This window comes from Nicotiana tabacum, chromosome 22, assembly GCF_000715075.1.
Source record: "Nicotiana tabacum cultivar K326 chromosome 22, ASM71507v2, whole genome shotgun sequence".
In the NCBI taxonomy this organism is placed as follows: domain Eukaryota; kingdom Viridiplantae; phylum Streptophyta; class Magnoliopsida; order Solanales; family Solanaceae; genus Nicotiana; species Nicotiana tabacum.
In genome coordinates, this window is record NC_134101.1 from 81,865,778 (window position 1) to 81,881,672 (window position 15,895).

Below are 15,895 nucleotides of genomic sequence, written 5' to 3' on the forward strand. Positions count from 1 at the left end.
GGAGTGATATGTATCAAATTATTTAAATTTAAATCTATACGTAAATGATAATACCTGCTGTCATAAATATAGTAATTGTTTTTGCAAAGTGTACTTATTATTTTAAAACATCTGACGTTTTAAGAAAAAAGGTTTTTCTCATATCCACTCTTATGTTTGAAATAGTGGAGTATTAATTAAGATAGAAGTTTAAGAAAAAACTAAAGATAATTTTGACAAATACTCACGTGACTAAAGCTATTAAATATCTTTTGTAAGGGCAATGCAAACTTTTTTAAAAACAGATAATAGATGGAGGAAAATAGTGTAGCTTCAACCTCAATCTTCCTTGCCTTGTTCTACATTGGTTGAAAATCATGATCTTTCTTATAGATGTTTTTTCTTTTTCAACTTATTTTTTCATTTTAGTATAGTAGTATGATGTTTGGCACTAGCATACAATTGATGATAAGCTAGGAACTCATGTTCTGAACTATATTTCACACTCTAATTACTGCACTTTGATTTTATTTGAGTACTTTATACTTATTACGTGTATTATGTTGTGTAAGATATTATTTCAAGTGAAAAAGCAAGTTTGAAGCTAAAATGGATGATTGTTATTATTCTATTTTGACACTACAAGAATATTGACTTTTAACAACAAAATTTTAACGAAGGGACATGAATCCGGTCGTTAAAAGTGTATGTATAACGACTAAACTTTTTTTCGGTTGTTAAAGCCTAATTTTTTGTTTATATTTATGAAGCGATGATTTCCGGTCATTAAAAATTAAAATAATTCGGACGTTAAAATATATTATAAGCAATAAGACAAATAATAAATAGGCGCCAGTTTTTTTACCCAATCCACAAGCAGCCCACAACCCTCAACTCTCGTGACCACCCCTCCTAAAATAAAACACTTTTCACTGTTTTATCAATTGAGAACAAGATAACTTCTCTTTGTTTTATCAATTGAGAACAAGACAAATTGCAGTTACAAGAATACACGCACATAGCTAGCTTTGAGCAGTCAAAGATCAGCAAAGAATCATAAGTTGATTTCTTCTCTACAACCTAGGGTTTTATTTTCCTTCTTGTCAAGGTAATCTGTAAACTTCTATTCAACCTATGTGTTTTCCTTATGTATGAATTAACTTTGTGTTTATCAAATATTGGATTTCTTCTTAGAATTACATATCTTTCAAATACTTAATTACATCCAAATTTGAAGAGTATTGCTGATAAAAGTTCTTTTTTGTTTGATTGATTTTTGCTCGCCTTTATTTTATATGTCAAATATGTGTGTTCATCTTGTAAAGACGATTATATATGTGGATTGAGTTTGATTTTGAAAGAAAGGAGATTCTTTTTAATAGCATAACAGATCAATCGATTTGGAGAACATATTATGTATAGTAAAAGGATATACTTATGCTCTTGCGAGTTTTTATTGGTTTAGTCACTCATTTGAACATACCCATATGGTTTTATTTGTTCCTTATTAGAAAGATTTCTCCTTTTCTGTTGTTTTCTTCTAACTTCCTTTTTTTGGGAGGGGTGGGGGGAAGGGAGGGGGTTGGTTTACCTTGTTTTCAAGTAATGGGGCATGACTGAACTATATGTGTTTCTTTTTTCAGAGGATGGAGTAAACAGAGTATATATATTGCATATATGAATAATATACTAGTCTTATTAAAGGAAACATATCATTGTATCAACAAGTAATGTCGCTCAGATGTCACTGCAGTGTATAATAATTTTGTATCTAAGCTTCATATAATAATCTAATGCATCTGACTTTTTTCCTTCATGTCTATCCTGACCTCTAGACTAAAAGTGGTTGGCCAAAATTTGCATTTTTCTAGTTCTAATATCACATAAGGTCGTCAAATTTTAGTGGAGAATTGCGTCTTCATTTTTAATAGAGGTATCTAATGCTTTGTAAAGTGGTTAATGGACCATATGCGATTCTAAATCTATTTCATTGGACGTGGAGCTTTCGTATAATGTCTGTACTTGCTCGAACTTACTTCTTTCTAAGATACATAATTCCCATATCCCATTGCTTGACTACTAAGTTAGACATCTATTAGTTTTTATGCTACTTGTCATGCTCCTCTGAATTTGTATACAATCTTTGTTCCCCTATTCCTTTTGGACCTTTCTACTTCTAGCCTTTCAGAATATGGATATGCTAAGAATATATCTTTCCTTAAACTCAAGAATCTGAACTAAATGTAGATGATGTAGAGACTTTTTCCTTTTTGAAAATTTTGAAGACAAGATTAGAAAAAGATGTATACTTAGAATTGTCTTGAATGCTACCTCACAAGTAACCTTAAGAAGATATATACCTTAAATTCACTTCCCAAGAACAAAGATAAGTAATTTGCAATGTGTTAAATCTACTTACACTTTTTAGGAATGAACACACAGCTCCATCACAATAGCAATACCCTAATCTGGTGAAAATCCTTATACACTTACACAACATGCATCAGAAACATGTCTACTTAAAGACAAGTTAAAAGATTGTACATAAATTTGTTACAAGAAGGGTCTAGAGGCTACAACTCATTTACTCAAAGTTATAATGCTTGTCCACTTATTCAGAAACATCCCAAGTGCAGCTCATTCCTTTGGGGAACTCAACCAAGTCGCCTGCGCCTATCTCAACGACCTCATCACACCCGTCAGGGTAAACCTTCACTTTTCCCTTCAGCAAGTAACATGTCTCTTTGGCAGAGTATGTCCATGGAAATTTTCTAGGAGGACAACCCCACCTAATAATGCCTATAATTTGGAACCGCATAGCGTTGGGAGTAAACAAATATGTAAAACAACAGTTAGATTAAGCACATATTTAAGATACTGGATGAAATGATGTGCTACTAGGAGACAATTCCAGGATCGAAGGAGCAACAGAAGATAGACCACCTCTTTAAACATGGTGCATCAGAGTGAATCAGCTAGTGAAGGTTAAATAAGGATCCCCATTTTAACATGGTGCAATCTGTTTCTAAGCATTGTAAAGTACCATCTACCTCCAAAAGTTTACCCCTTTTTATCCTAGGTGCAGAAACATGTTCTACACTACAGATGCATCTACCTCTATCTTGAAAGTGTTGAGCAATAAACAAAAGCATAATTTACTAAACAACCAAAATAATACTACCAAAAAATTTGAATAACATAATCTCTCCTGTTTTAACTGATTTCACTTTGCAATTATGAAAGCTAAGCATAACTAAACAAGAAAGTTCACTCACAAAATTTCTCCTTCACCCATCTCCCCCCTCCCCCCCACCTCCCAAAAAAAACAAGCAATATCCCTCTATCTCTCATTCTGAGTTGCATGGTAAGAAGAAATTCATTCTTGCACGAATGTATATACCCACTACAAAACTAGCTGAAAAAACTACTATACGGATTAAAAGTTTTGGCTGTCCGTTAAAATATGCAAGTGATATCTGTTCGTATACACATGAAAAAAAGTAGAATAAATTTTGTTTTCAACTTCAAAGCTATTCCCATGGAAAATAGATAATTGGGTAGTCAAAAAGAATTATGCCACCACATTCAACCTCGTTTCAAACCAGATAATATTTGAACTCAGTTCCCAAAGCTAAGGAACCTAAGCAGAAAAAAAGTTTCAACTTTCAAATCCATTTGAAAAATCACTTGTATTAAGATGCCAACCACAGAGATAACTCAAGACAAACGAAAATATATGTTAAACCCATACATGCCGTACATTGTAAACCTGATCTTCCCTTCTTTCTAAATCACTCTCCTAATAGTCTTTGAAAAGCCAATATGCAAGTAGACATAAGTCAAAATACCACTAAGATGAAAATTGATTTCAAGGATGAACTAGGTTCTACATTTAACCCATCCCCATTTTCCCAGATAAACCTATGTTACTAGTATTACGGTCAGATCAAACATAACACTATTTAAATGGAAAGGACAATATTAATTTAAATACTAACTGCATTGGTCATTAATAAGTAAGTGAAATCCTAGCTGAGCGAGTAAACTGAAAGGTAAAAGACATTATTTGCCTGCACAGGTACTCCAACTGGATGTTACTTTTGATAGAATAACTTGTTTACTTGGATATAGGCCAGTGGGAATGTTGGGTATGAGAAATATTTTAAATGGACTCTAAAAATATTCTTGAGAACTGGATTGACTAATATTCATAGGCAGAGGTGATTAATGTGTTTTTGTTTGCTTATGTTTGTTTCTTTCTGCATTTGCATTGCTATACTAATAAATTTTGGTTGTATATATGTGTGTGTGTATGTGTATATATATATATTAAACTGTTCTATGCACCGGATTATGACACCTGATAAGCAATGGATGGAACTTGTTCATGATCGATTAGATGATGCTTACATACTTGTGGTAGAGAAATTTTTGAATTATGCTTTTACAAGATTGGAAGAAACGCGTGAAATACGTTGTCCATGCATCAAATGTTATAATGCAATTTCAGGAACACGTGAGCTGGTTAGATCACATTTAATAGTACATGAGATAATCCCAAATTATACTTGTTGGTATCACCATAGGGAAAGGTTAGGTGAGGAGCAGTCAGATTCTGAATTTGTAGATGATAATGACATTGAATATGGTGATGGTGAGGATGAAATACATGACATTTTAAGAGATCTTTACCCCAATTTTGATAGAGATAATATGAACAATGATGGTGATGAGTTTCTCATGGAGGAACCAAATCCTGAAGCAAAAAGATTCTATAGGGTCTTAAAGGATTTTGAGCAACCCTTGTACCAAAGTTCAAAAATTTCTAAACTTTCTACTTTGGTTAAATTGCTTCATATTAAAACTGTTGGTAATTGGAGAACGAGTCATTTATAATGCTGTTGAAGATGTTGAAGGAAGATTTATTGCCCGACGGATCTAATTTGCCAGACTCATATTATGAGGCAAAAAAGGTTATTCGGGACCTTCGGCTTTCTTACAACAAGATTGATACATGTAAGAATGATTGTATGTTATATTGGAAGGATGATAAGTTTCTTGAATCTTGCAAAGTTTGTGGCGTATCTAGATGGAAGGAGGATAAACATAGTGGAGAAACCAAATTTAAAAGTGGGAAAAAGATACCAAACAAGATTTTACGTTATTTTCCTCTAAAGCCAAGACTTCAAAAATTGTTTATGTCCTCAAAGACATCTTCTTTAATGACATGGCATCATGACAAAAGAGTTGATGATGGAATAATGAGGTACCCAGCTGATTCAATAGCATGGAAAAATTTGATGAACTTCACCAATCTTTTGCAGCTGAGCCTCGTATTGTTCGACTTGGACTTGCTATTGATGGTTTTCAACCATTTAGAAATTCCAAAATTCCATATAGTATTTTGCCTGTGGTACTTATTTCTTATAATTTACCACCTTGGCTATGCATGGAGAAAGAGAATTTTATTTTGTCAATGTTTATTCCTGGTCCTGAGAGTCATGGAGATGCTATCGATGTTTATCTTCAACCTTTGATAGAGGAATTAAAAGAATTGTGGGAATCTGGAGTGGAGACCTTTGATGCATCAACTAGACAAAATTTTTTGTTACATGCATCTTTGTTATAGATCATTAATGACTTTCCAGCATATGCGAATTTATTTGGATGGAGTACAAAGGGTAAAATGGCTTGTCCATGTTGTAATAAAGAAATTGTTTCAATTAGGTTAGAAAATTGTAAAAAACAATGTTATATGGGCCATAGACGCTTTCTTCCTCTTAATCACAAATGGAGGAATGATAAAGAGTCATTTGATGGCACTAAGGAGCGAAGATTACCACCAAAAATGCTATCCGGTGATGATATACTTGATCAAGTGGCTAATTTAGATGGTTTACATTTAACAAAGGATCCAAAGAAGAAGGTTAAAATATCACATGATAGTAGGGGTGATAATTGGAATAAGAAGAGTATTTTCTTTGATCTTCCTTATTGGAGAACTCTATTGTTGCGGCATAATTTAGATGTGATGCATATTGAGAAGAACATATGTGATAATATTCTGGGGACAATCTTAAATGCTAAAGGGGAAAACCAAAGACACCATAAACACTCGGTTGGATTTGCAAGCAATAAATATAAGAAAAGAATTGCATCCAATAAAAAATGGGGATAAGTATGACTTACCAACAACATGTTTTACACTATCTCTTGAAGAGAAGTATAAGTTTTTCAATTTCCTGAAGAACTTAAAGGTCCCAGATGGATTTTCATCAAATATTTCTCAGTTTGCCAACCTTAAAGATCGCAAAATTTCAGGTTTAAAAAGTCATGATTGCCATGTCCTTCTACAATATTTACTCCAACTTGCAATACGTGGTATGCTTAGCAAATTTGTACGGGAACCACTTATTGAGTTGTCATTATTTTTCAATGTGCTTGGAGGAAAATATTTAAGAATTAATGAATTAGAGCAGATAGATGGCCAGATCCCTAAAACTGAGTGCAAGTTAGAAAAGGTGTTCCCTCCTACATTTTTTGATGTCATGGAGCACTTGCCTATTCATTTAGCTAATGAAGTTAAGATTGCTGGACCTATTCAATGTCGATGGATGTACCCAATGCATCGATATATATATACTTTTTGAAGCCTTTTATTCGTAATAGGGCATGCGCAAAATGTTCTATTGCAGAGAGATATTTAGCAGCTGAATGTATGACCTTATGTTCAAGGTATTTGCACACAATAGAAACAAAGTTTAATCGCCTTGAACGGAATTATGATGGTGGTGTTATAGAATCTGATGGAGGTTTAGCAATTTTTTATCAATCTAGAAGAGCTTTAAGAGGTGGAAAAATAGACAAACTTGATTCAAATGATCTGGAGCAAGCACATTTTTATATTTTGAAAAACAACGATGAAGTTCAACCATTTCTTGAGTAAGTAACGACTTGTTATAACAATTTAATACCTTCTCTATTTTTTAATTTAAGCTGACATATTTTTACACTGCAATTTTTTGTAGAGAGTTTTCACAAACTCCAGTTGATACCTCTCAAGAATATTCTGATAGACAATTTATTAGTTGGTTAAAAGAAAAGATGAGTACCAACTAATAATAATATTTTTCAAACTATGTAATTATTATTTTCTAAACTATATATTTGATTTGATAGGTCGCAAGATTGCAAAAATATGATGATAGTAAGAAAATGGCAGATTTATTGTCATTGTCACGTGGTCCCACGCCATATGTGACAAGTTTTCGTGGCTATATTATCAATGAATATAGGTTTCATGTGCTGGACTATGATAAAGGTTTGAGAACTCAAAATTGCGGGGTGGTTGTAGTTGGAGAGACCGATGAAGAGAATAAAAATATCGATTTCTATGGTGAACTAACAGAGATTCTAGAATTACAATTTGTTCTGGGAAGAAGGGTGGTTTTATTTCGATGTACATTATTTGATGTGTATGACCAAGAAAAAGGGGTTAAAATAGATGAATATGGCTTTGTAAGTGTTAACCGCCAACGATTTCTGAAAACAAATGAGCCTTTTGTATTAGCCAACCAAGCATCGCAAGTTTTTTATGCTGAGGATCTTTCTAATAAAAGCTGGCATGTTGTACAAAAAGTACAACCTCGTGATTCTTTTGACATTCTGCAAAAGAATATTGATGATTTAGAGGAGTTAGATAATTCTTCACAACTAAAAAGGAAAAGAACTCAAGAAGGTTTGGAGTTCTATCACACCTGCTTTTAATTTGTTAACTTCTTTATTATAATAAAAATTCCATACTAAAACCCATTTGATTTGCAGGTTAAGTTGCAGGAAAGGAAAAAGGTTTCTAAAACTCCACCAGTGGATGTCTTCTTAGCTGATTGTATGTTCATATATAATGGATTGACTCACTAAACATTTGTTATCTTTAAGTTTTCATGTGTTATGTTTCTGTCAATTTTATTCATTACTGTTGTCTATTGCCATCTAACTTTTTAGTTTGTTTCCTACACCTTCACATGTTCATATATGATGAAATTGACATGAATATCTATTAATCAACTATTTTTATTTCTGTCAGGCTGACATGAATCCATCAAAATCTCAAAAGTTTTAAATGGTATCAACTTCGAAGACTTTTAAGCATGCATACATTCCATCTGGTGCCTTAGCAAGGGGACGAGGGAAAACTTCAAAGCTTTTGGTTCTGTAAGAGTAAACGCTGAACAAAGAAGCGTAAGAGTAAACGCTGAACAAAGAAGCGTAATAAGTATATTATTGTTTTAAGTTGTAATTTTTTGTTATTGTCATTGTACTTGATTTTATTGACTTAATTGTGACTTACAGGTCCATATGAATCTAAAAAGGCCAAACAAGTAAGAGCACACGCTGAACAGAGAACTTTGATGGGCAAAAATAAAAACTATAATGCAGTAGCTTTTAATCAGAATAAGCTAGCTCAGAAGGATAGTCTTGGGCCTCTTGGTTTTGATCCAATATTGGAATATGATGCTTCCTTTTCTGATGAAGAAGCGATGCAAGGCACTCAGAGAAGCAAAATAAGTATATTATTTTCCTAAGTTGTAACCTTTGTTGTTGTTGTTATTGTATTGATTTTTTACTTAATTGTGATTTATAGGTCCATATAAATATGAAAAGGCCAAAAAAGTAAGAGTAAGCGTTGAATAGAGAACTTCGATTAGCAAAAATAAAAACTATAATGTAGTAGCTTCTAATCAGAATAAGCTAGCTCAGAAGGATAGTCTTGGGCCTCTTAGTTTTGATCCAATATTGGAATGTGATGCTTCCTTCCCTGATGAAGAAGCGATGCAAGACACTCAGAAAAGCAAAATAAGTATATTATTTTCTTAAGTTGTAATCTTTGTTTTTGTTAGTGTATTGATTTTTTTTACTTAATTGTGATTTACAGGTCCATATGAATATGAAAAGGCCAAAAAAGTAAGAGTAAGCGTTGAACAGAGAACTTCGATTAGCAAAAATAAAAACTATAATGCAGTAGCTTCTAATCAGAATAAGCAAGCTCAGAAGGATAGTCTTTGGCCTCCTGATTTTGATCCAATATTGGAATGTGATTCTTCCTTCACTGATGAAGAAGCGACGCAAGGCACAAAAAGAAGCGAAATAAGTATATTATTGTCTTAAGTTGTAATTTTTTGTTGTTGTTATTGTACTGGATTTTTTATATGTTTGACTTAATTGATATTACAGGGCCACATGAATCTGAAAAGGCCAAAAAAGTGAGAGGAAAAAACTAGTGTAAAAAAGTTGCAGGACTCAAAGCCGGAGAAAAGTTGAGAGTCACTTTTTACCACAATCGAGTTGTTGGGAAGAATCATGCCTTATTTACGAGACACTTAGGTGTATTAGTTCGTGACCATAATATGTGCCCATTACGCATACACTCATAGATGAAAATCGAAGAATATAAGCTGGAGCACATGTGACAAGCTGTTACTGTAAGAATTTAAAGTATTACTATCTTGATTTGCCTTCTCTATTTTTTCTTCACAAATAAAAAGGAAATAATGTGAGCTTACATAATCCATTGAATGACTGGTTTTACCATATTGAAAGTTCATTTGAAATTTTACAGTCAAGACAGAGATAGGCACTTGTTACTGTTGTAGGCATGTATATATTGATAACTTTTCTCTTCTTTTTTTGTGACTAAAACCATGACTCTTCTTGAAGTTATTTTCATTTATATTACAAGTTTAATTCTAAGCGAATAAAATGCTTCACAAAACTGGAAACTAAAGAATTTAAGTGATTTGTGACTTTATACTAGTCTGTAATTCGTGAATGAATAATACAACACAAAGGTTACAAATATGTTAAGATTTTTGTACGAGCTTGCAGTTTCAGAATGTAGTGAACTTGTCGAAACTTTTTTTTATTTCTGAAAAAGAACTACTCCAGCGTAAATAATTAGAGGTGTCAATTCCAAATGTAAATAAAATTTATCATGTTTTAGCCCATGCAGGAGTAAAAGTAGATATTGTAAAAGACCAATATCTACTTAGTTCTTGGATCAGGTATTATCTTTGTGAAATTGTGTGCATTATTTATCATTATCAAATAGGGAGAAGTACTATATGTGAAGCACTTAAAAAGTTTGGCTGCTCCATATATCATGATTTGTTAATGCTTCAGCAAATGACTAAGTAACACTATGCTTTTACTTTTCCTTTATTCTATCCTACAACATACTGGGTACTAGTTTTATATTTGTGCTTCTCGCCATAATTTTGATACACAGATATGTATTCGAACCATGTTTGTTAGTCAACAGCTAAAGAAGTGCCTGTGCTTTTTTGTCGAGCTAATCTTCGAGAAATGTCACAATCTTTAATTTATCAGTACCTTATTCTTATTCATGTTACTGTATTGGGTTCACTATGAAGAGGTGTATTGGTTATTATATTTTAAGTTAGTCTAATAATGTAGTGGTGTCAAAAAAAAATTTGCACTATATTTGGAGATTTTGATGTAATAGTTGCCAAGTCCTAGAATAAAGTACTTTCAGAACATTTTAGATAAACTCAACCCTGTCACTTTCTTAGATTCTTTAGATGCACTTATAACTGATTTACTATTTGTTCCTTATTTTAATCTTGGCATACACTTATTCTTCTGTTATTAATATTCACTCATGCATATTTGCTGCTTCAAATTTGGCTGACCTCTCATTTAGACTGTTGCAGGTATATTTGTGCATAAGTATCCTTCTTTTGCCTGTCAAATAGAACCAAATATCAACTGATGCTCGCTTCACTTTTTTCTTTAAGGAATATGCCCTCTTTATATATTAGAACTCGTATAACCATTATGAGCTTTATAATCTCATGTGATACACATGGTTAAAATTTTATTTTTCTAATTTATTTGAAATTCTTTTGAGTTTCATTATTAATGATACTTGTGAAATAATATAGGACAAATTTGATAGTGATAACATAAATGATCAACGAGATTATGTCTTGAAACATATGAGAAAGTTATGGAACAATTGGAGAGGATTTATGCACAAGAACATAAAGTCTAAGCCATTCCGCGATGCTTTAAGAGATGTGCCAGAGGGGGTAGATAAGAGTAATTGGGAATGACTGGTCAAAGAGCATTTTTTAACTGAAAAATTTAAGGTAAGGTTTCATAACCATTTATTAATATCTTCTTATATTAAGTGGCTAATCATAATTTTGGTGGCGTATTGTCAATTTAGGAAACAAGTATAACAAACTCGATCAATAGATCTAAGTTGACAATGCGTCATCGTACGGGTAGTAAGCCTATTCGAGAGATCATGTATGAATTTGTGAGTAAATATTGCAATTTTATTGAGAAACTTTATCTTTGTTAAAACAATTATGTGACTTTTTAGTTAAATGTGAAGGTAGGCAAAGATGGAAACCCCCCAGATACGGCAACTATCTTTTTTGAGACTCGTAAGAAGGACGACAAGCTTGTCGAACCTGAAACCAATGAAAAATATGTAAGTTTTGTCAAATTTTATTTTACATCATTTTATTTTCTGTGTTGTATTATTTCCAATAGTCTTGTAATTTATGGCCAAAATCCAAAAACTGGTGCAATCTGAATCGTCTCTTACAAACATTGAGGTCGTAGAAAGGTGCTTCGGACCTCAACGCAAGAGTCATGTAGTTGGATTTGGTGGTGGAATTACTGCTAAGGAGTTAAAAGGTGCTAACTCCTCCAAGGATGCATTGTTGGAAAAGTTGAGTGCTACTGAAAAAGAAAATAAATCACTAAAAGAGTGCATAGAAGGGTTAGAGAGTAAATGCGATGTTCTAGAGAGTAAATATGCACAACTTGCAAGTGCAGTGTTTAACCAGGCTTCATCCTCATCTTCAAGTGAACAATAGATTGAAGCATTTAACAGGTTAGTAGATTAAAAATCCTAATAATCACCTTTCAAAAAATACTTTATCTAAAACTTAAAAATAATACAATTTTACATTAATCACCTTTTCTAGTACTTTTCCTTGCCTGTGAAAAAGATAGAGCTCAAACAAAAAAAAACTTGGTGGATGGGCATTTAATACTGAGTTGATTTTAATCCCATTGTTGTATGTATTACTTGGAACCTTCCTCAATGGAGGTTTTTGATATTGACCTATAGATATAGAGGAAGATGATTTCTGGGAATGTTGTTGATGATTCACCCTTAGTTTCTTTTATCAAGAACCAACATATTCACACCGAATAGTTTATAAATGTACTTGAGAGCTGAGATAATCAATACCGATTAGAATGATGAGAATATTCTACCACTCTTGTGCTGATATCTTTTGCACTATGTAAAAATATTTTTGCAAATCCTGCTAACTTATTTAACTACAACCCCAAATGGATAAGCTACCAGTAGTTTGATCCCATGTTACACCTAATTGTCAAGCATTTGATTTCTTCTAAACTATTGTCTTGAGAATTTTAATATTCCATTTATGCATAAGTAAAAGAAAATAAGTCTATCGTTATCTGTTTGAGAAGAAACAATTTTGAAAAATAAAATTGCAAGTGCAATGAAAATGAGTTTTCCGTCTCAATACCATTTATTTTTTTAATTATGTTTCATCTCCTTCCTTTGATTGCCTGGCATGAGATAGCGTTAGCAAATAACACTAGTATTTCAATTTTCAATAGCTTTAATGGTGACTTTGTTTTTAACAAATGTAACATCTGGTTTTTAACAGTAGTTGAAGGTGACTTTCCCTAAGTTAGCTATTTCATCTTACCAGTGCTAGTTCATATTATGTAGAAGAAGGAATATAATCAGTTGAATTTACTTAGAGTAATATATTTTTACGCTACAACTTCTTTCAAAGAATGATACCAAATAGCATTCTTTGAAACCAAATAGCATACAGATAGTTTTGGGTTGATATTTTTTGGACTCTAGGTAATGCGAAGAGCTTATAATTATCAAAAGTGAATTCTCTTTCACATAATTAATTGGAAAATTGATCTGTTATACTGTGTGCTTCTACACATCTGGCATGTTCTAGAAGTTGCATATCGATGTGTGCTAGATGCCATTAATATTATACTCTATGATGAAATTGTTACAATGCTCATGTGAATTTTTTTCCATTACATTAAAGTTTATGAATTTAAATAAAAATATAGTCATCAAGACAAGTAAATTTATAAGCAAGAATGAAGTTCCATACCCAATATCACCTAGAGTTGTCATAATCTAGCTCAATGTACAGAGAATTGATGAAATAATATACCTCAAAGCAGAACCAAAAGGTGAGTTGTAAAGGGAAGTTTGGTATATGAAAAATCATGGGTTCTTCATAGAGACTTGATTTGAAGTCATAATCGACTCTTTCTCAAAAGTTTCTATATGCATTTTGTATCTCAATCGCTTTTCCTCCTTATGTGTAGAATCGCATGAAGCTCTTTATAGAATGTGCTTGCCAGAATAAGATAATTTGCTATGCAGGTTTTAGTATGACCATGATGTGTGATTTAGAACTCCATCAGTCTTCTGATCATTGTCCGTGAACGTAGAAAATATAATGCGATATTTTTCTGCTACAATATTGCCTACTGTTCTGTCAACTGATAAATGAATTATTTCACTAGGGCGATCAGTGTAGTCTTTGATGAATCTAGTCTTCTTCTTTAATTTTTTATTCTTTGTTACAAACTGACATAAACTTTTTACTTCAACAGATCAAAAGCTTGAAAGTCTGAAGAACCTATTGTTGAAGAAAGCGCACATCAAGCATAAGAACAAGAGAATTTTGTTATGTTAGGGATGGTCTGAAGGCACTATCTTATGTACATATGCTGAAATTTTATTTTTTCTCTTTTTAGGAATTATTAAAAATGATGTCATACTATTTGGATTGCTTTCTGGTAATGTGATGATGTTCTACTATTTGAATTTCTTTCAGGTAATGTAATGCTTAGATCTTTGTATTAACAGAATATCAATCATTTGGTTCATTTTCAAATATATCTGGTGTGTGTATGAAAGCATATGTACTATTAGTGAAATATATATTTTTGTCATTGTATTTATAAAAATTTTCCAGTAGCGAAGGGAATGTGGTCATAGTAACTATTGAATAACAGATTTCTCAAATATTTTATTAGACATTAGCGATTAAATGTAATTATAAAATTAACGAAGGGACTTTCGGTCTCTAAAAGCACTTGTAAGGACCAAATTAGTTGTTGGCATTGAACACTTTTAACGACTGGATAACACAATAACGAGGGATAAATCCTGTCGCTAAAAACGATATATAACGACCGGAAATCATGCCGTCGCTAAAGGGTCTTTAACGACCGGATTTAAAATCGGTCGTTAACTTTTAACGTCGGAGCTTTTAACGACCGGTGACGACCGGATTTTTATCGGTCGTTATTGACTTATAGCGACCGGATCTGGACTTTTAACGACCAAATTTCCCCTCGCTAAAGGCGTATTTTCTTGTAGTGGTAGAAGCCCAAGAAATTAAGATGGGATCACATTCGAGGGCCGAGGACCAAGTGTGGATGTCAAAAAGTGCGGAAAAAAAAGATTACTCTGAGAAAAATGCATTAACACGCCGCGGGAAACAAGGTGCAAATGCAAAATTCCTGCAGAGTGGAAAAAGTCTACTCTCTAAACTTTCCCATTGACGTGGTTCATGGGGCATCGCATGGCCATGTAATTTTCTTAGAGTAATTTTTCACTTCGGCTTGAAGAGGGTAGTTCTGTCCCGACCCGCTTCTACATGGTATAAATACACCAAAAATACGTTTATGAAAAATACGTTTATGAAAGGACTTTTGACCTAGGGGCTTTTGGAGATCATTGGAGGATTCAAGACACAAGGTTTCATCTTCCTTCTACCAATTCAATACGCGAGTTTGGATTGTAACATTGGATTAATGTTTTCTTATTCTTTAACTCTATTTGTGATGATTTTCTCCATATATATGGAGTACTTCACCTAAGGGTTTGACATGATTTGGTGACTTGGTTGTTGTTTATGGATTTAACTACTATTTAATTGCTAGAATTTATTGGATGGGCTGTAATATTAGTTGTGATTTTATTCTTTGTAGTGTTTAATCGAAAGAGGAATATCTTATGAATATTATTGCGGCGTATATGATGGGTTTTTAATGTTTTTGCCTTATGTTTTGATGATCTAACAAACATGCTATCAAGAACCAGATAAGGAACCTGACACACTTCGTACACATTGCTAATGAACGAATTCCATCCAGAACTCCAGCTAATGTGAACTGCTGCAAGTGTAGAAAATAGTGAAACAAGACAAGGACCTGATCCTTGTGTTTTCCTGATAGCAGTACGAAAGTCAACTGTGCATAGCTGGAAAGTAACTGCCACAGAAACAGTGCACACAGTGCAGTAGTTTTGCAGTCACTTGTCCTTTGACCAACCAAGTGCTTACATCATTCAAGTGATGTCATAAAAGGTGTATTAACAAGAGCATTATAAAAAAGTATCACTTGAACACTTGAGAATTCACTTCAAGCATTCAAGCCTTCTGAGACAGTGAATTTAATTCTTAAGAGCCTGAAGAACAAAGTTAAACGATACTACAGACCAGTTCCTAAATCCAATATTTTGTTGTCCTTAGTTGAGTTGTATCTTTGTAATTGTTCTTATCTTAATTCCTAAATTGCTTAGCTAGAAGCGTTACTTAGGAACCCCTTTGTAATACCATAAACCTTTTGTGTTTGTGTCGTGACTAGAGCTAGTCATGAGTTGAAGTATTTGTAATAGGTGTATTGCAAAGTGATTTGTAATATGTGTATTACGAGTTAGTGAGGGATTAAGAGTTTAATTCCTAGATTGCATAGGTTGTAATCTAAAAGTTGCTCATAGTGAAGTTAAAAT

The 15,895-nt window shown here is 32.9% G+C and overlaps 1 protein-coding gene across 16 annotated transcripts; it reads left to right on the forward strand.

Moving 5' to 3' along the window:
* The first annotated feature begins 848 nt into the window (after positions 1-848).
* On the forward strand, positions 849-13,918 carry LOC107762009 (uncharacterized). Of its 16 annotated transcripts, none has more exons than XR_012705002.1 (11): positions 849-1,087; positions 7,804-7,867; positions 8,066-8,220; positions 8,332-8,547; positions 8,624-8,839; positions 8,915-9,130; positions 9,214-9,461; positions 10,941-11,147; positions 11,228-11,320; positions 11,399-11,497; positions 13,708-13,918. XR_012705002.1 is itself a non-coding variant. In XM_075244043.1 (11 exons), exons 8-10 carry the CDS (start codon positions 11,270-11,272, stop codon positions 11,886-11,888), a joined length of 414 nt encoding a protein of 137 aa, XP_075100144.1. In that variant the 5' UTR covers positions 849-1,087; positions 7,804-7,867; positions 8,066-8,220; positions 8,332-8,547; positions 8,915-9,130; positions 9,214-9,461; positions 10,941-11,147; positions 11,228-11,269; the 3' UTR covers positions 11,889-11,905; positions 13,708-13,918. The 16 variants fall into 16 exon arrangements, 4 of the variants coding, with proteins under 4 accessions (XP_075100144.1, XP_075100142.1, XP_075100141.1 ...); XR_012704997.1 differs by lacking the exon at positions 8,624-8,839 and adding an exon at positions 11,625-11,905 and having other exon boundaries at positions 11,228-11,310; XM_075244043.1 differs by lacking the exon at positions 8,624-8,839 and adding an exon at positions 11,625-11,905.
* The last annotated feature ends 1,977 nt before the right edge of the window (positions 13,919-15,895 follow it).

What these genes read in the sequence shown, in the direction of transcription:
- LOC107762009 (XM_075244041.1), top strand. Translation starts at nt 8,391, where the DNA reads ATGGGCAAAAATAAAAACTATAATGCAGTAGCTTTTAATCAGAATAAG. An exon ending in CACTCAGAGAAGCAAAATAA is followed by an intron (nt 8,548 to 8,914) that starts GTATATTATTTT and finishes TGTGATTTACAG; the next exon opens with GTCCATATGAATATGAAAAG. An exon ending in CACAAAAAGAAGCGAAATAA is followed by an intron (nt 9,131 to 9,213) that starts GTATATTATTGT and finishes TTGATATTACAG; the next exon opens with GGCCACATGAATCTGAAAAG.